General features: G+C 37.2%; 2 protein-coding genes across 2 annotated transcripts; one reads left to right on the top strand and one right to left on the bottom strand.

Moving 5' to 3' along the window:
- The first annotated feature begins 2,609 nt into the window (after nucleotides 1-2,609).
- Nucleotides 2,610-19,778, top strand: LOC110997360 (guanylate cyclase soluble subunit beta-1). The gene is made up of 15 exons (XM_022265497.2): nucleotides 2,610-2,745; nucleotides 3,228-3,248; nucleotides 3,319-3,392; nucleotides 3,696-3,796; nucleotides 4,294-4,412; nucleotides 5,062-5,217; nucleotides 6,303-6,453; nucleotides 7,376-7,530; nucleotides 8,325-8,456; nucleotides 8,655-8,737; nucleotides 9,357-9,527; nucleotides 13,657-13,894; nucleotides 14,263-14,400; nucleotides 14,798-14,955; nucleotides 18,669-19,778. The coding sequence occupies exons 2-15, from the start codon at nucleotides 3,246-3,248 to the stop codon at nucleotides 18,787-18,789; spliced, it is 1,800 nt and encodes a 599-aa protein (XP_022121189.2). The 5' UTR covers nucleotides 2,610-2,745; nucleotides 3,228-3,245; the 3' UTR covers nucleotides 18,790-19,778.
- LOC110997368 lies at nucleotides 15,773-17,986 on the bottom strand. Its single transcript, XM_022265506.2, has 3 exons — nucleotides 17,746-17,986; nucleotides 16,833-17,066; nucleotides 15,773-16,434 (listed from the first exon to the last, which is right to left on the bottom strand). Exons 1-3 carry the CDS (start codon nucleotides 17,873-17,875, stop codon nucleotides 15,773-15,775), a joined length of 1,026 nt encoding a protein of 341 aa, XP_022121198.2. The 5' UTR covers nucleotides 17,876-17,986.
- Nucleotides 19,779-21,052: the final 1,274 nt, after the last annotated feature.

Below are 21,052 nucleotides of genomic sequence, written 5' to 3'. Positions count from 1 at the left end.
TGCAAAGTGCCAACCCTATCTAACTAAGCTAATTACATAAATGGAGTGATACAAGGGAAAAGGCAATTTGGTGGGTGTGTAGATTTAACAGTAGTAATCTACGCGATTAACGCATAAACAAATATATGAGGCATTTGACAACTGATATAGGTTGAGAAATGTTCAGTAGCGATATGAAAGGAGGATCTTGTTACTTGAGGATATTGAACTAAAAGCTCCTTTTTGTAAAAAAAAACCCGTTCGTATTTATTATTTTTTTTATTTACATAAATACATTTATTATCCTTTCAGACATGTATGTACTTCTGTTCATGTTCTTATTTTCTACCTTTGTTTATTCATTGGTTTTATTAATTATGACACACTTATAAATTATGTAAGGGATGCCGTAGACAAGTAATAATTATGAATAACAAGACTAGTTATTAAATCTTACATTTAGAAAAATACATTTAGAAAAATGACAGCGCAGAGTTAGTTATACACCAATATTTGTAATAATTCTTATCTAAAAAATACAACGATTTAATCGTTACGCTTCTTTTTCTTGTATTTAATAACATCTGAAGTGATGTTCCCCGCGTTAATTTGAACGTACACTTTCTTCTCTCGTTTCAGACTGTTGACGTCCACTGCTAGACAAAGGCCCTAAATTTCTAGTACAACCACTTCCCCGCGCTTAGCATCCAACGCCTTCACCCTCATCAGGTTTGTCTATCTCGTGGAAGGTCGTCCAACGCATTGCTGACTGGTTTACAGCCTCGTTCTTCGGGTAATATGCCCCGCCCATCGCCATCGCCATCGCCCTTTTTGCTACATCGGTGACATTAGTTCTTTAATTGTCATCTACATGTTTAATTCTATCGTATAGAGATATACCGATCATAGCCCTCTCCATACCCCGTTGTGTTATGCGGAGCTATTGTACCAGGCTTAAAGTAAGTCTCTAAGTCCCAAGTCACTGGTGGGACGCACTGTTCGAGGAATTTTGACTTTAAACCCTGAGAGAGCAAAATCGCAGAAAGAAAAGATCTCCTACGTGCCTTTACGTATGTAATAATAATAATTAAAAAAATATAGGCCAACAGGAATCTTAGGCCTGAATCGCTTTAGCAGTCACTCAGTTATTATACATAAGTAACTTACGACAATTTTAATTATAGTAATATTGTATATCAAATAGAAAATAACATATTATTGTATATTAATAAAACGCAAGTTTCTTTTTTTAACTGTGTAGCAATGTAATGCAATATATTTAGATTTACGTACTCTAAAATCCTAAACTACGTCATTTATGTGGATTTTTTTTGTTGCCATTTTACTTAAGTAAGCCCAAATTAATGTATATTTTGTTTAAACGCAACTATTCCACATAGATCTTTGGAATATAGCCTTAAGTATACTATTTCTAGAAAATTATTATAACTTTTATTATGATGCTAGTGACAATTAAATCAACATATTATTATAATTATTTTCCTTGAACACATTACTATTACATTTTTTTATATGTCACCGCCACATATAAAAGCAATAAACAATTTACACAGAAAATACTCAAACACAAAAGAAAAGCATTAAATTATAGAGATGGAGTTACTTCATAAAAAGATTCTATAAAAGACTCTAGATTCTATAAAATTACTAGGATTCTCTTTTTAATTCCAGACTGTCCAATTCTCCATATTAAAACATTAATACTAAAAGGCGTCTTATAATAATTTAATTTAGTTGACTGTTATTGAAGATGGATTTAAAATACCATTACTCATCATCAATGTCTCCAAGAATTTATTAAAGTAGGATTTAAAACGGGTGAAATAATTAAATTTATTACAAGGCATGCGTACAAAGTTCATTAATCATTTCGCGTTCACCTGGCCCTAACTGACTTACGTAATGGAAGAGGTAATGTCGTTTCTGTTTATTTTATTACAATTTTGTACGATGCCAAACGCACAAAAAATTTCGGTTTAATTCTGCCCCACGTCTTGAACTTCCCCTAGGTATAAGTTTCGTTGATTTAAGATTCTTACCAGATTCATAATACATACGTACCTATTCAGATAGAATTCTAAAGCACTAGACTTCTTAACTAATTAATGCTTTAAATAATATATTTTAACATACTAATTAAAATACGTAAACGAAAATAAGTAATTCAATAAATGACATATTTTCATTCATACCACGGTAGTTAAAACAGTTATTTTAGATTGTGTGTTAAACAAAAAACCAGTGATAACTTTTTTTTCCATTAACTATTTATATACATTATATTTATACTATAACATAATATATTTGATTTAAATGTCAGATAAGTGCAACGATGAAACAATGAAATAAGTGTTTAGAAAATCTTTCTTCTTCAATTTTGCGTAGGTGCTGCCATCTAGAGCAAACGTTAGACATTATAATTTGCTAATTGACAACAATATTTAAAAAATATACATTTGTTAGCATCACCTTCATTCATACTTGTGTGCAATTCCTAATGTTATAATTTCTAAACACTAATATTATATTGATATGGTTTAATATTTGTTTTCTTTAACGAGTCTGTGCAGTAATGCGCCAATCACAAGCCAGTTCTCGCCAAACTCTTGGCGCGATCGGTTTACGTAAGTTCTCCGTCGGCCTAAACAAACAAAATATTACGAATAAACCAGCTATATGGCTTCATAAAGCTGTTCTTGGTGAATTTAAAGTGTTTTCGCACATAATTAAGTAACTTAATCCGAGGTAAGTAACGTAATATGTTATAAATAGTGCTTTTGTTTAAAACAATGCACCGTTTGTCGTAACAAATGCAAAAATGTGACAATAACGATTAGATTTTGTTTTTAAAGTATAATATTACTTTAAATAAGGTATATTATATAATATAAATACACTTTGTATAAGGTTGGTTATATAAATTTTGTGTCTTTTTTTCAAAATCTTTCAAAGGTTTCGGCACGGTTTGTATTTTGTGGAACATATTTGGACCCGTTGTCATTCTTCTAACTTAAGTAATAAATAATGTTCTGATAATTATTACTCAAGAAACATAGTTAAATCTTATGTGAAGAATAGCAAATATTCATAACAGTAATACGTAAAAGAATTATTTTTTATACTGCCCTCTATTAATAACTACAATAAACTTTTCAGTTAACAATTGATGCTTGACAAGTGTAGAATGTTACAAACAGATGGCGTTAATATAATTTTCTTTGTTTCAGTAACTTTAAAGCCGCGAAATGGTAAGATGATTTTTTTAAAATTCTATTTTTGGTACCCTAATGTTAGATTTTTATAACATTTTTATTCCAGTACGGGTTTGTTAACTATGCGTTGGAGTTATTGGTGATGAAAGCTTATGGAGTGGAAATATGGGAGAAAATCAAGTAAGAATTTTTGTAAATGTTCAGTTAGTTATTTTGTTTTATTATATTCGAAATTATTATTAATTCGTACGTATTCGAAATTCGAATTCTTAAGAAATGTTAAGTGGTTGAAAGCTGCATTTTGTGCTTTATTATCGCTTATTTATAATAATTTTACAATTTGATTTTTTATTTATAGGATTTTTCCTTAAATGTTTTACTTGAGTTGAAATGAGTTTTGATTTAACCGGATTATTGTCGTTAATATGAAGTATTTCCTACTTTTTAAACAAAGTGTCTCTGACTTCTATCTGTAATTTTCAGGAAAAAGGCTGAGGTGGCGATGGAAGGCTCATTCCTTGTTCGGCAGATATATGATGATGAAATCACATACAATCTCATTACAGCTGCCGTTGAAGTATTGCGTAAGATTAATTTTATTTTAATTAGGTTACGATGTTTCGTCAACAACAGATAATGTTTGTTCACAGCTTATAATGACATAAAGATAAAAAAATTCAATATTTTTTTAGAGTCCACTCCCCTAAAGTTTACACTCACACATTTACATATTCTTTATATTTATGTCGCAGTAAAGTAGTTAAATAAAACAGTTAATTGAATCTCTAGACAGTAATACAAAGATCGATATTCAATCAAGTCGCTAGAATTTTGATTTGAAGAAAGCAGCGTAAAAACCTTTTTACTACTTCTTTACTGCGACATTCATTGAAAATTAATCGACTACCTCCCTACTTCTTAATTCGATATCAACAAAAGCACAATCGCTTTGCCTATACATTAAAATTTCAGGAAAATAATAAGGGGCAAAGAGAAACAAACAAATATAGTTACTTAGATTTATAAATGTATGTTTTAGTTCTATGGATACATGAAACAATACAATGATTATCATTCACAGAGACACCAGCGAACGAAATACTTGAGCTTTTTGGAATGACATTCTTTGAGTTCTGTCAAGATTCTGGCTATGACAAGATTCTTCAAGTCCTTGGAGCTACACCTCGCGATTTCTTACAGGTAATTCAATTATATGTTGCTATATTATTGAGCCCTACTTCCCAGGAAACTTCCGAGCTTCTGGAAGGTTTTAGCATGACTTAATTAGCCAGGTCTTAACGCACAATGCACCAAAGTTCGGAAACTTAGTCCACAATTCATGGGTGTATATTAGATGGTTCCACAACTGAGCATTTTTAAGACATTTTTCTACTACCAAAATTGCTATCTGAACTATTTATTATTCGGCTAAGAGTGCTAAGAGTGAACCAATTCCTAAAAGGCCGGCGATGCACTAGCGACTCTTCTTGCAGAATTTGTGATGGGTTTTGAACACACAGCCTGCCCGTTTGCTATGTGTTCAATTTAAAAGGGTAGTAAGGTTTGGTTGAAACCGATAATCTAATTAAAATACTAATCTTCAGTCGTCTCTGTTAGATCAATAGTTTTTCACTTATTATAAAAGCTATTTTATTGTGATAAAAATAAAGAATAACCTCCTTATTCAAGGCTGATATTTTTTTTAAATTAGACTTTTCTCTTTTGACTATAGCACTGTTTTGTCCTTTTCTGTTAAATTGTGTTTATGCTTTGAAGAAAAGAGACATGAGTACATCAGTCAAAACGGAAACTGTTTTATTTTAAATAAGCTTTAAATTGTATTTATTAGAATCTAGACGGTCTGCATGACCACTTGGGTACCCTATACCCGGGAATGCGCGCGCCCTCCTTCCGTTGTACGGAGCGGCCGGAAGATGGCGCTTTGGTCCTCCATTACTATTCCGACAGGCCAGGACTAGAGCACATCGTGATTGGTATTGTTAAGGTAATGGAAAAAAAATTCCATCTAGAACAAGACAGAACATATAATCTATACTAATATTATAAAGAGAAAAACTTTGTTTGTTTGATTGTAATGAATAGGCTCATAAACTACTGGACCGATTTTAAAAATTCTTTCACCATTCGAAAGCTACATTATCTCCACATATAGCCACGAGTAATATAGGCTAAATTAATTTTGAACAAAAATAGGGTTCCGTAAGATATTAGGGTTTTTCGGACACAAGGTGTAAAAAATCAACCAAAAAAAGTTACTTATTTTGCGTACCCTGCCTAAACTATTAAAGATAGAACCATAAAATGTTGTAAGTAATTGTAGATCTTATAAATATCTACATTTTGCCATGTACTTATAAATAATATAAGTACATGGCAAAACGATGTTTGCCAGGTCAGCTATCACCAATACACTAGAATACAGATGACATTAACCTTCTTAGAATTTATAGATTACTGCCGTGTAATGGTTTTAAGGGGAAGATCATTGAATTTTAAAAGCCAAAGTGCCGTAGCATATGCATGTAGTACATAGTAGTTTTGACAACAAGTATAAAATACTTATTTATTATTATTTTTATTGTGATAATATGCTAATAAATATGACTTTTATATGCCTATTTTTATATAACTAATTTTGTTTTTTTCATGATAAATGAATCTGAATATACTTTGTAAATTTAAAAAACAGCATTCGAATATACATAATACTTTCACACTAGTTTTATGTATACCACGAAACCGTGATAAAACACAAGAACACGAATTGTATTCCTGAAAACAATACTTTTTGTTGTATTCAATTTTACGCCGGTCAAATTTTGTACTGCAATATCGGCAATTCACACTACATATAAAGTGCGAATTTCCAATCATCTCTATATCTATGCAATCACTCCTGAACGTCATTATACTTCTATCATTATATATGTTTCTATATTGATCAAGCTAATTCTTCTCAACCGTACTCTCTCGATTTGACAAATAGCACTTAAAGATAAATTTACAGACTTTTGAATTCTATGTTATCACTCTAACAGTTTAGACATGTAGAATATCCGACATTTTCAGACAGTAACAAGCAAGCTGCATAACACAGAAGTGCAGGTAGAAATCCTGAAGACGAAAGAGGAGTGCGACCATGTCCAGTACCTCATCACTGAGACTTCTACTGGGAGAGGAACCGCGCCCGAGATGACAGAGATACGGACTTTGTCAAAAGGTTCTATTTACATAAAATTTAAGTTACCGTTAAAATTAGTAAAGGAAGCAAATAAGTTTATATGTTAGCGATAATTAGATAAGTAGAGATGTGGGGTCACTCTGGAGAGTTCAGAGGAGTTGTTCGGATTAATAATAATACCTGCAGCTGAGTTTCATCATCGGATGTCGAGGCAGAATACGAAATTCCACTCAAGCAATCGAGTGTCCATGGGCGGCGGTATCACTTAACAACAGGTGAGCCTCCTGCCCGTTTGCCCCTGTTCTATAAAAAAAATGTGGGTACAGAAATCAAGGTAAAAGAGTAACTAGAGGCTTCAGCGTGCAACCTTCATTTCTGCGGTTCTGGTTCGAACCTGGTTCTGGTCTGGCTATGCACGAATGGATGTTCTGTGTGTGTCCGGTTTAACACTCGCGAACGGTGAAGGAAAACCGCAAGGAAACCGACAAATCTTAACCCGTGTTCATAGGAGTTGTTCAGACTAATACTTGCAGCTGAGTTTCATCATCGGACGTCAAGGCAGCATACGAAATACCATCCGTATCACAAATCAAAAATCAAAATGCGGTGGAGTCACTTAACATCAGGTGAGCCCCCTGCCCGTCTGCCTCCTGTTACATAAAAAACCCATAAAGTGGACGTGTGATACAAGGAGCTGATCACCTCCATTAGAAAAACAGGATCATGAAACAGATACATACAAATCTGAAGCCCAGAACTAAAAGCCACTTTTGTTGTTACATGGGCCAATCAGAGTGTTTAGAGATACGTGCTAACATCTGATTGGCTGATGATTTCGAGGTGATCATTCCAAGAATCGTAACAAACAGTAAACCGATTTTTAAATGGATTAATTTCAGATGTACTTTCAGTGTAGAGAAAAAGCTTAGTTTTAAGCCTTCAAACAAAATTCCAATTCCAGAACCGAAAGTCAGTCCAGCGACATTCTGCCGCGTGTTTCCATTCCACCTGATGTTCGATCGGGAGCTGAACATAGTCCAAGCAGGTCGCTCCGTCACTCGGCTCTTGCCGAGACTGAATAAACCCGGCTGCAAGATCACCGATGTTTTGGAGACGGTACTGTTTAAATTATATAATTTTCTATTATTGGCGTTTGGGTTTGGACACATAACAAAGAATAATTCAGTGATCATAGATCAGACAATTATAAGTACATTGTTTCTCAGTTTAATATCACATAATATCAACTATTTGTACTCAATATAATATATAACTATAACTCTCCCCGCGAACTTCGTTTCTCCTTTATATGAATTTACTTAGTCTATCTTTTGTGTTTATACATGGAATATATTTTTGCTTTGCTACCCCAGAGACTGTTTGGTTTATCAGAATGAAAACTTTTTAGGGTCTTCTGTGAATTTTTTTCTATATAACTCGCAGAGTTCCAGTCATAAGGTTTTGATTAACAAATAAAAGAATAGGGGTTGGTCGTAGGGGGTAGTCGTTATAAAAAAGGAATACAAAGAAATAGTCTTAATAATAAAACTTAGGGATGGATAACATTTAAGGGGGATGAATAATAAATGTTTTACAATTCGCCGACCTAAACAAAATTTCACGAAAATCGGTCGAACCATTTCGAAGGAGTGAAATTACCGTGACATGAGAATTTAATATATTATTAATATTATTAAAGTAGCAGCTAGCTTAATTAGGTAAAATTTTATTACTAACGGTATGACGGGGCTTAGCACAGACATGAAATTTTTGACTAATAAGACTCAAATTTCCTCTTCCACAAAATATATTGCCACACCGCAACGCCCGTGTGGCACCCTATAGCTCGAAATAATTGTTGCCGCATCGAGTGGCCACCAAAATTAAAATTAAAAGGTTTTCCGTTTCAGGTACGACCTCACCTCGAGATGACATTCGCTAATGTGTTGGCTCACATCAACACAGTTTATGTTCTGAAGACGAAGCCTGAGGAAATGAGCGTCAGTGATCATCATGAGGACATCGCTTCTTTAAGATTGAAGGTAGTTCTTAGTGTAGAAAATAGGAAACATTAAAAATCTAAATTATCAAGAGTTAAAATAAATTTTCTGTCAGCTTACAAACAAATGTGATTTCTTTCTAAGTGATAAATTATCGAAAATCAGATTTTACCTTTTATTGATATTTGCACGTGTTTCAAGAGACCAAAGATATCGAGATATTTTTTTTCTATATTCCAGGGCCAAATGTTATACATCCCTGAAACTGATGTGGTTGTCTTCCAATGCTACCCCAGTGTCACCAATCTTGATGATCTGACACGGTAATTGGTTTGATGATTCGCCTTCGTCAGCTCAGCTCTTTTTATCATAGTTGGGCTGACTCTCATATCTGTATATATAAAAATGTTTTGTATTTTTGTACGCTTCAAAAACTCCGAGTTCTGCATCGATTGAGGTGAACCTGATGCAAAAAGTATATATTCTATTGCAAAAAATATCTATAAATTTTTTTTTTGCAAAAAATCTATTTTTTGCATCAGTCACATATCCACGACTGCAAAAAACCGGTTTTTTACGATCTGGTGAACCAGTGACCGCGCCACCTACCGGAAGTGAGGGAAATATCGCTGACAACCGCAATAGTAATAGCGCAGTCATATGAAAAAGAATATTCGTTTCCGATTCCATTCTTTATTTACAAAAAAAATTTGCATCGAATTGTGATTTTTATACAATCTCAATTAAATATCCACTTAAATAACAACTTTTGTATAATCGTGTCACAATGTGCTACAGCGAGGAGAGAGTGCAGCTAGTAATACATAAATCCTTAATAATCCTCGATTACGTTTATATTAATTTCTATTATATTTCTTTCTGCCGTAATCTATTTGTGATGAAATAAAAAATGAAAATTTATAATTAAATATAAAATTCTAGTCGGGGCCTCTGCATCTCCGACATACCTCTCCACGACGCCACAAGAGACTTGGTGCTGATGTCCGAGCAGTTCGAGGCTGACTACAAGCTCACTCAGAATTTGGAGGTTCTCACGGACAAACTTCAGCACACATATAGGGAACTGGAGGCTGAGAAGCAGAAGACTGATAGGTATATTATTTATTATACGTTAATAATCCATTTAGAGGCTAGTGGTTTCAGCGTGCGACTCTTATCTCTGAGGTCGTAGGTTAGATCCCCGGCTGGATACCAAAGGATTTTCTTTGTATGTGCATATTAAACATTCGCTCAAACGGTAAAGGAAAACATCGTAAGGAATTTTTGGGTCTAAGGCACGGTGCCTTAGACCCAAAAAATCGACTGCGTGCATCAGGCACAGGAGGCTGATCATCTTGACAAATCATCATGAAACAGACAAATCTGAGGCCCGGGCCCAAAACGGTCCCGTTTTTTGTTTTAATATTTCATAGAGTTTTGCACCTGTCAGGGAATGAAATGGAAAAACCATGCAAAATTAGCCTACGACGCTTGCAACTCATACCGAGCGACCATTTTGTATGAAATTTTTTAGGCGTAGGGACCTGACGACCCCATCGCCCACTGGTGAAATGACCTGTGAAAGAGGTTATTTCACCAGTGCAATCAGTCAACCCCCTTCCTAGTGGGAGTGCCATGCTGTTGCTTTCGGGCTTCAGCCAAATGGGCAGGCACGACCGGGGCAGTACCACTGTCTCACAGAAAACCGGCGTGAAGTGATGCAATAGGTTTATCTTATTGTACTCGCGTTTCGTTCGGTGAGTGAGACTCCCGGGAGCCCATCCCCCCCCCCCCTTCCCCAGAGTATGACGGTGCAGTTTAAAGAAAGATTACCCCAGGGGGGTACCACACGTGGAGAATCCCCCTCTGGGCGTCCATCATCGGAACAATCAGTATCCGGTGGTGGATGCACAGGCTGCCCTTCGTATTCTGGGGTGGGCAAAAACTGCGCTCTAAACAAAACATCCAGTTCTAGTTTTAGGTTTCGATCTCGTGGCAAACGGAAGAATTCGCCGAAGGCAACCCCTTCCACGCTCACAGTGGACTTCACCAATGTTAGGGGGCTCAACTCAAACCTAAACGCGGTTCACTTTCACCTTGAATCTGCGAAGCCGGCCTTATTCTTCCTCACTGAGACTCAGATATCCTCCCCGGCTGATACTTCTTACCTCTCCTACCCGGGGTACAAATTGGAACATTCATTTGTGCCGCGGGCGGGAGTTTGCGTGTACGTCAGAGAGGATATCTGTTCTCGTCGCCTTGGGACGCTTGAAGGAAGGGACCTATCTAACCTCTGGCTCCGCATAGACTGCGATGACCATCCGCGATTCTATGCGTGCCTGTATAGGTCCCATAGCGGAAATGACGAAACTGACCGACTCATCGAGCACATCCAAATGGCTACAGATTCCCTGCTTGAAAGGGTTCCTACCGCCGAAATCGTGATACTTGGCGATTTTAACGCCCACCATGCCGATTGGCTCGGCTCTGAAACCACCGATCACGCGGGAAGATCCTTTCACGACTTTGCTTTAGCCTACGACCTGACACAAATGGTCCCTGCGATTACGCGAATACCAGATGTGGACGGTCATAAACCCTCTTTGTTGGACCTTCTGCTGACTTCGCATCCGGAGAACTATCAAGTCTCCGTTGACCCGCCATTGGGTTCATCGGATCATTGTGTGGTCCGGAGTACTGTGCCATCTACGCGCCCTTCGCGGTCGCGCTTTTTGGGTTTTCGCCGTATTTGGCACTACAAGTCAGCAGATTGGGACGGGATGCGGTCTTTCTTTGCGTCCTACCCTTGGGGGCCTATTTGCTTTTCGTCTGAAGCTCCAGATTCCGTCGCTGCCTCTGTCGCCGAAGTGGTTCTGCAGGGAATGGAACTCTTTATTCCTTTTTCTGCGGTGCCGATCGGTGGCAAGTCTCAGCCCTGGTTTAAGCGTTCTTGCAAGACAGCCTCGCGTCGAAAGCGAGAATGCTTTAAGGCATGGGCAGAAGCGGCGAAATCTCGTGATGCTAATACCAGCGAACTCAAAAAAGCATATAACTCAGCCTCCAGGTCCTTCAAACGGGAAATCACTAAAGCAAAGTCAGAGCACATTGCCAGATTTGGCGAGAGATTGGCCCAACTCCCTTCGGGGACTCGAGCCTTCTGGTCTCTAGCCAAAGCTGTCCAAGGGAATTTTTGTCAGCCTTCCATTCCACCATTGCACAGGGAGGATGACTCGCTGGCCCACACTGCGAAGGAGAAGGCCGACCTTTTAGGCTGTCTCTTCGCGTCCAACTCGACTTTGGATGACCAAGGGAGATCACCACCGAGCATTTCACGGTGTGATTCTTCGATGCCGGAAGTTACATTCCGGCAACGTGCTGTCCGTAAAGCATTATCTTCCTTGGACATACATAAGTCGAGCGGGCCGGATGGTATTCCTCCAATTGTGCTGCGTACTTGTGCTCCTGAGTTGGCTCCGGTCTTAACGCGCCTTTTCCGGTACCTGTACTCGCTTGGCACTGTCCCGGAGTGCTGGAAAATCGCATCGATACATCCGATCCCTAAAAAAGGCGATCGCTCCGATCCGTCCAACTATCGCCCAATAGCGATAACCTCCTTGTTCTCCAAAATAATGGAATCCATTATTAATTGCCAGCTCCTGGAGTATCTGGAGGGCCACCAGCTGATAAGTGACTCTCAGTACGGCTTTCGTCGTGGTCGTTCGGCTGGTGACCTTCTTGTATACCTTACGCATAGATGGGCGGAGGCAATTGAGTCCAAGGGGGAGGCTCTAGCGGTTAGTTTGGACATAGCGAAAGCCTTCGATCGGGTGTGGCACAGAGCACTGCTCTCGAAGCTTCCAGCCTACGGGCTTCCCGAGAAATTATGCGATTGGATCTCCAGCTTTCTGGCCGATCGGAGCATCAAGGTCGTCATCGACGGAGCATGTTCCGACCTTAAACCCGTGAACGCTGGGGTCCCACAAGGCTGTGTTTTATCCCCGACCCTGTTTCTTCTGCATATCAATGATATGTTGCAACTTAGCAACATTCACTGCTATGCGGATGACAGCACTGGGGACACTCTTTACACTGGCCGGGCAAGTATTTCTCGGGCAGATGTCGATGAGTACCGGAACAAACTTGTGTCTGAAGTAGAAACCCTACTATGTGGAGTCTCTGACTGGGGCAGACTAAACCTAGTCCAATTTAACCCCAAAAAGACACAAGTTTGCGCGTTTTCCGCTAAAAAAACACCCTTTGTCGCTACTCCTCTTTTCGAAAACACTCTCCTTAAAGCCACAGCCAGCATTGGAATACTTGGCGTTGACATATCGAACGACGTTCAGTTTCGCGGTCACTTGGAGGGAAAGGCAAAATTAGCCTCCAAAAAGCTTGGTGTGCTCAGCAGGGCGAGACGGTACTTCACTCCGGGCCACCGCTTGCAACTATATAAAGCTCAAATTCGGCCCCACATGGAGTACTGTTCCCACCTTTGGGCGGGTGCTCCCCAGTACCAGCTTCTTCCACTTGACCGTATTCAACGAAGAGCGGTTCGAATCGTTGACGACCAAAATCTCTCCAAGCGGCTTGATCCTTTGGCGTTGCGTAGAGATGTGGGGTCTCTCTGCATCTTCTACCGCATTTACCATGGAGAGTGTTCAGAGGAGTTGTTCGGATTAATACCTGCAGCTGAGTTTCATCATCGGACGTCGAGGCAGAATACGAAATTCCACCCGTATCACCTCGACGTCCGCCGTTCCACAACTGCGCGTTTTTCCAGGCAGTTTTTGCCGCGCACCACCACTCTGTGGAACCAGCTGCCAACTGAAGTATTTCCGAACCAATTCGACTTAGGGTCCTTCAAGAAAAGAGCGTACCAATTCTTAAAAGGCCGGCAACGCACTCGCGAGCCCTCTGGCATTGAGGGTGTCCATGGGCGGCGGTATCACTTAACATCAGGTGAGCCTCCTGCCCGTTTGCCCCCTGTTCTATAAAAAAAAAAAAAAAAAAAAGATCTCTTTCTACCTATTTTAATTTTTATATGCATTTAAACGAGTCTTACTTATATTATCATCGACCGAGCAGTGCTTTAAATATCGTAGTCACAAACAGAAATAAACTTTAAAAAACAGAAAAAAGAGTGGCAAAGAACTCTGCTACTGCTGTTTTAGAAGAGATAGACGAGTTTCAGACCGTTTCAGGGTTGTACCGCCAAAAAAATATTATTCTCCTTATTATCCAGACTTCTCTACTCGGTATTACCCATGAGCGTGGCGACGGAACTACGTCACCGGCGTCCAGTGCCAGCGCGGAGATACGACCCTGTGACTCTTCTATTCAGCGGTATCGTCGGATTCGCCAACTACTGCGCCAGGAACATCGACCACAAGGGCGCCATGAAGATTGTCAAAATGCTCAACGATCTCTACACGGCGTTTGACGTGCTTACCGACCCGAAGAGGAATCCCGACGTTTATAAGGTATTTAGTAAGTAGTAAGGTAGTTATTCGAAGTAATCCTAGACTAGTCTTATTATACGTTTTCGTTTTTAATACCTGCAGCTGAGTTTTATCGTATAGAGGCAGTATTTTCGAACCAATTCGACTTAGAGCGCTAAAAAAAAATTGCGTACCAATTTTTAAAAGGCCGACAACGGACTTGCGAGCCTTCTTCACGTAACAACTGAGACTGCACGTTTGCCCCATGTAATATAAAAAAATATATATTATAGAATTGTCATAACAATTCTTGCCATAATCGACTATGATATTTCATAGATTGATGTCGTTCAAGTTGGAATTTGACATAAGTTACGTGATTTATACGTGTTATTTCATTTATTTTCCAGGTGGAAACAGTAGGTGACAAGTACATGGCGGTATCTGGTCTGCCAGAATACAAAGAAGGCCACGCCAAGCACATCTGCCTCCTCGCTCTGGAGATGATGGATTTGTCCAAAACCGTCACTGTTGATGGAGAACCTGTGGTAAGATTTAAAATCGTTTCGTGCCATATTTACTGTATCAGAATCTTTCTTTGCTATATAAAATTAATTTAACATTTATATTTTATAAGAGCCACTTTGATGGTTTTATTTAAGACTCAGAGTGAATCATCTCTTTATCTTAATGTTAAGTTAATGAACCAGTTAAGTTTCTTAAGTTAACTTTTAAAATACCGCTTTGATTAAAATAATAAATAAGTTACACCGTTTTAACAAAAAAATCATGTCTCCCCATGATATCATCATGTATAATCACATCGTAAACACATTTGATAGAAAAGGTGACTTAAATAACAGCATAGCTTTTATCCGCTGAAGACACGATATAGGCCGTCTAGATCTTTACTTTACGAGCCTTGAAATCCTACTTGAAATTCAGGGAATAACAATTGGGATCCATTCTGGGGAAGTGGTGACGGGAGTTATCGGCCATCGTATGCCTCGGTACTGTCTCTTCGGGAACACTGTCAACCTGACAAGCAGATGCGAGACCACTGGAGTTCCGGGGACTATTAATGTCAGCGAGGATACGCACAGGTATTAGAATTGTGCTGAGGTTTTTATTCTAAAGTTTTATTTTAACTTCATGTGTCTTTTGAATTGCGTTATTTTTAATATCAATCTTACAAAATTCATCAAGGTATGCATTAATTTCGGTGGCAATTGTTGATGTTCAGATGTTCACTTTGTCTTTGTTTGAAGCTTTACACTTATGCTATTAGACATTATCGTAGACGAGAATGTTAATCATGAGGTTGGGAAAAGCTAAAGGACTGATTTTGCCTTCAAGTGTGCGATGATAATGATGACATTTGGTTTGCGCCTCTTAGGGTCTGTTTCACAATGTCCGGATAAGTTCCAAATAAGGTATTTGTTATTTATTTGTAGGATAAACAGTATTTTTACGGTTCACGACTCTCAGATAGCGCTATTTGTCATGAAATGCGATGTATCTTATTCGGAACTTTCATCTTTCGAATAATTTATGTGTTGCATAGCTATTTGGCACTTTATCCATACATTGTGAAACAGGCCCTAAGTCTAATTATTAACTAAAGTTACGTGACATAAGTCATTTTTTTTTCAAATATTTACATAATTATACATCTGTATGTTATATGCACTAGCAACCAATCATCATCTCATATTTGTTTTTAATTTAATAAATTTTGCAGACAATAGATAGCTCTACCCGCCTCAGCAGGCGTTAAAAAATTCCGTTACCTATTTATTTTTTAATTACATATATAGAATATTAATAGTAGCTTAGGATCTAAGTTTTAATACGTCATAATCAAACTCTTTCAATTAAAGATTTAAAAAAAAAGTAATATATATTTAAACAAAAAAAAGTTCAATCCTCACACAAATCCAAGTACTTCTTCAAAGACATCGGTATCGGCAAATTTTGTATCCCAAATGGCAACTCGAAATTCCCCCACAGAACATGTCTAATTTGACAACGGCACAAGTGCTTTAACTCAACCGGTTGCAACCCACATCGAGAGCTAGGCACTAAATGATCCTTTAAAATCTCCCCGTACTTTTCCAACATAACTCTTCGTTGATAATTATAATCGTCTGGCAACTCTAGGTGCTTTAAAGCGCTCTTGTCAACTGTCAAAGTCAAACGTGGTACGGCCCTCAATGTCAACTTCAAACAAGTGACCAATTCGTTGGGATACTGTCGGTTATACTCTTTAAGACGGTCCAGGATTGTCTCTATGGGATTACTCGATACGTGGTCCGCGGTTATTCTAGCCCCAAATCGGAGTAGGATCATCAGAATTTCAGCGGCTCCCATCTGTATAACCACTCGTACTGGTGAAGCTTTGCCACAGCTCTCCAAGGGAACGTCTATGAAGCGATAAGTTTTCTCTTCGTCTTTGAATTCTAGATTTGCGTTCGTCGCGTGATCTAAAAAGAAGACTAGGGCGTGTACGTTTTCCTCTCGGTCTACGAAGTCCGACTTCCATCCGGCTAAGAAGTATGGTGCAGAGGTACCAAATATTGCACCTGGAAATCAATTATTTATTTATTTATTAATGCGTCGTTATATTACAATATAGAAATTGAACATAAATTAAAATTAAATTAAAAGTAGGGCAATTGGCGGCCTCATCGCTTTCGAGCGATCTCTTCCAGGCAACCACTAAGTTTTTTTTAATTAAGTTATGAGAGATATTAGGCCAGTAAAACTGTCAAATGTAATGACCAACTAATTAAGTATGTAGAATAAACGTCCTAGCTAGATCATTTATTCTTATTCATTTGGAAGTAATAACAATCAAAAATGTTGGATACTCCAAGTATTTTTTGTTATCTTACTGGTGGCAGATACTGAATGAAAATAAAATAAAATGTTTAAAACCTATCAAATATTTTTGGTAGGTTTGGACGTAAATGTATCTTACCTAAAAATATCCTTTCAAATGTCCGCTCACAAGCGTACAGCTCATCTAACAACGCAGCGATTACCCCATTATCCTGCAAGCTCCAGTCAAAAGCCAACTTCATGGCAATATATAAAAGATTGTGATACTTTCCCATAAGGCACACGTCGCCATTGTCCGACTTACAATTATTGTGGTATTTAAGAGCCGAATTCACGAAGTTCTTGCATGTTGCGTTATCGGATTTGTTTTGTCCTGAAATTAGAACATAGCCAAATGTTAGTATATAATAATAGTAATGTGGGCTTTGAACGAAATACAGTAAAAATCTGTTATAACGACATCGAAGGGACTACTCATATTTGGTCGTAAAAACCGATAGTCGTAACAGCCGATAACGTTAAAGTGCCTAATATGTCGGGACCTTTGGTTTTGGAAAATATAACCGGTATGTTGTTTCAAACGATGTCGTAAACAGTTTTGACTGTAAAACGATCGGTAGTAGTAGTAAAGGCCCGGCAGCGCAATCGCCAGGTATTGAGGGATCATGGGCGGTATCACTTCTATACGCAATATATAATGGACTTGGCATTTGATTTGGAGATAACGACACTTAACTTCTGCGTGTAGTACATTAGTACTGCCCATTTGCTCCTGGTGTATAAAAAATAGAAACAGCTGTTTTGAATCTGTCTTTGATAGCCGCCTTTGTTAAGGTTTTTTTAATATGTCCTTCCCTTTTTCTTCCCACGGCAAGCCAATAATTTCGCCGGGAATTATACCTGGGTTAAATTCATTCAATGCAAAAAGTTTGGGCACTTGACACGATTAAATAGCAATCATATGTATCCTTAACCTTTTAGATACGATTGTAATAAAAATTTACGCAAAGAAAAACAAAGGTATTTAAATTTTCGTATTTTGTCAACGTAACCTTTGGCACAGCCGGTGATCACAGAATTAAAATACTGCACTAGTTCCCGTCTCTTGTATCGCTCGTTGAGACAGTCTCTATCCAAATTTATGAATACTTCGTCGAAATAAAAATCCATAAATGAATCCATCTCAATTTGGTCTGTCAAAATGGATAAAACCTCTTTCGTGCTATACTTTTTCGTATCAATTGAATGACCACAGTCTTACAAGTTCAAACTACGACTATTTTGTACGAGTAAATCCGAATAACGAAAACTTATATGTGCATTTTAATCCTATTGATTAGAAGCCATTTTTCTAGTGTCGTATCGCGTGACATTTTCACAATGATATTTAATAATAAAACTCCGTATAGTTTTCAAGTATTAACAAGTAAAAAATATTTTTAAGTATTACACATTTTTTTTTATAGAACAAAAGGTGTCTTCACATCTTTAACTAAGGATTTCGTCGCTGTATTCTATGGTCACCGGCCTGGGCCAACTTAGTTCTTTAACCTTTACATATCATACATTCATTCATGTCATCCTATATATCCTATATCCCAGCTACCGTCGATCGGAACCCTTTATGGGGGTTACCCCTGACGGGTAAAGTTTAGCAGCTTTTTCCAACTAACTTTGTCGATGGCTTTCTTTCTCCATTCGCCTTCTGCTACCGCTTCTATTTCTTTTGTCCATCATTTTTGGGGCGTCCTTCTCCTTTGTCCTTTCCAAAGACATAACTAACACTTCCGAACCCTCTTTCATTGAAAGTGGTATTACTTATCATCAGGTGAACCACCAATTATAATATTATTATGAAAACATTTTTAGGTTATTGATAATTATTACATTTTACAAAATAAGGTATATTTAAAAAAAACTGAAAATATTGTAATTATTTATATTCAAATTAAATCCTTGATTTTCTTTCCACTAGCTACCTTATGCGTGAAGACAACTATGACGAACAGTTCGAGCTGACATATCGTGGTCATGTCTCCATGAAAGGAAAAGCAGTGCCGATGCAGACCTGGTTCTTGACAAGAAAGACAAAATAGGCCTGAACTGTTTATGACTTTAGATCTCATTAGTATTGTATTCGATGTTTAGTATGGCCTACTTTGGCCTACAAATTTATATAGAGTATATACCTGTGAAAATCAATGTTCTATCGGCTTTAAACTAATTAAAAAAATATTATTCAATTAATCATGGAAAAGTTTTAAAAGGACTTTAAGTCGAATTTTTACGATGGATTTCTTTTCACACATTTTTATTGTTTGATCGTTCGATCACATTTTTGCAGCATTCTTGTAGTACACATTAGCATGTGATATATTATGGTAGGTATTATGATGTTTGCGTCATTATTTACTTGTTATGTATTTGACAACCTTATAACGTAAAATGACCTGAAACTGCTTTATTAATGTTTTATAAGTATTACAATAAAACATACAAAATCACAAGTAGACAATATATTACACTTTGCTTTTGATTTAATATCGCATTGAAGAGGGTCATGTGGTACAAAACCTTACTATTGCGAAGGATCCCACTAAATGACAATTTTTTAATTTATAACATTACAAACGATTTTTGTGAATATTCCCAGATTTCGTATACAATTCTAATCTGGTATTTACTAACGCATTACACAAATTTATGTATACGGTCTTATTCATATTTTTTTCTTTTTATAAATGACGGGACTTCTTTGCTCTTGATCCTCATAAACTTTCCCCAATTATGTTCTATATGGGCCGTTCAAGTATTACAAAAGCAAATTTACTACAATTTATTCTGCCTTTTTTAGCAAAAGTAAGCTAAGCCCTCAAAAAAAAATACATAAACGTAATATTTTTTTGTAGGAATCCTCGAAAATTCATTTGATTTTCAAACATAGACAATGTGTGGGTAATACGTCTAAAAATGTAAATAATTACTGTTGACGTAATCACCAAATAAGAAAATCAAAATCCCCTACACCTTCTAGTGCTTAAGTAATACTTGAAAGGTCCCTATATACCTAAAAGTTTATTAATGTTATACCTAGAACATAACGCAAATATATTATATGAAAAACAAAATCGCTTACTAAGGCTATAACCGAACAATTTAATGAGACTCTGAATTTATTCATTGACGTAAAAAAACATGACTTAACCCGAGTAAATATAACAGTGAGTCTCCATTGCGTTCGGTCCAGTCCCGTATTTCACCACACTCATAGTCTTTCTTTCTCCCTTTGCCCCATCTGCAACTGTACGGCAGGTTTGCTTGGAACGGCTTCCGCTTTCCTTGCGTGTTCCAATCACAGCCTGCTAGGGGATATAATTGGAATCTTTCGGAGTGTATGGCCTATGTATGTCCACTTGCGTCGCTGTACTTCTGGCTAATCCAGTAGATACCCAGTATACGGCAGACAGCGGTTGACGAAGACTTGGATGTGAGACTTACAAAAACATACTTATACCATAATATACTGCGGTTTTGGTACTCAGATTCGCCTAATATAACGTTTGTTAGATGTTATTTATTTATACATTTTGTTGTTTAAGTGTATAAGATTGTAAACTTATCTAGTCAATATATAAATCTTATTGGTGTTGTATTTATCTTTGTCGAGATTTTAAGTGTCTAAATAAAATTATATGGAATGTAATATGCTTTTCATTTTAAAAATAGTTGAAGAGAAATCCTTACATCCCCATAAGTGTTATATTCAGTGTAAGGTTTATTCTTTACATAAAAGTCGTAGTCGTAGGTGATAAGGCTCCTGGGTCTGGTCACACATGGTCGACTTTTTGGCTCTAAAAGAAGATTTCCTCGAACTACTCTTTTTGTACATCCGTAGCGTTTGCAGCATCATAATAATAAAACACAATTTAGTATTTATTCAATATTTTAAATTCAATTGCAAGACACTATATATATGACAAAACATTTGAAAACTTATTAAGGCTTTAACACAAAACCAGTGCGTAAAAGTTTAAAAACCCGAAGGTTGGCTCGGCTGGTTTTGTTGGAATGTGGACAGATGACCTCAGCCATCCGGCTTTTAGCAAAATCCATTAATTGCCGTTAATCTACACTCCAAAATAGATGGAATACTCATCATTTTTCGCTAACGATTTTCAAATATAAGTACTGAAAGAATAATTACCCTTCATATTATTTAAAATATATAAAAACGAAGCAAATGAAAATGTTTTGGGAGCTGTTAAACTTATGATTTTACATACGACCGATTTAATTGCTACAAATATTTATTTTATCTTCATAAAGTTTTAAAGGGCTTTATTAATAACATTTTATCTT

Source organism: Pieris rapae, chromosome 6 (assembly GCF_905147795.1).
Source record: "Pieris rapae chromosome 6, ilPieRapa1.1, whole genome shotgun sequence".
Taxonomy (NCBI): Eukaryota; Metazoa; Arthropoda; class Insecta; order Lepidoptera; family Pieridae; genus Pieris; species Pieris rapae.
This window is presented reverse-complemented; position numbering and strand designations above follow the sequence as displayed.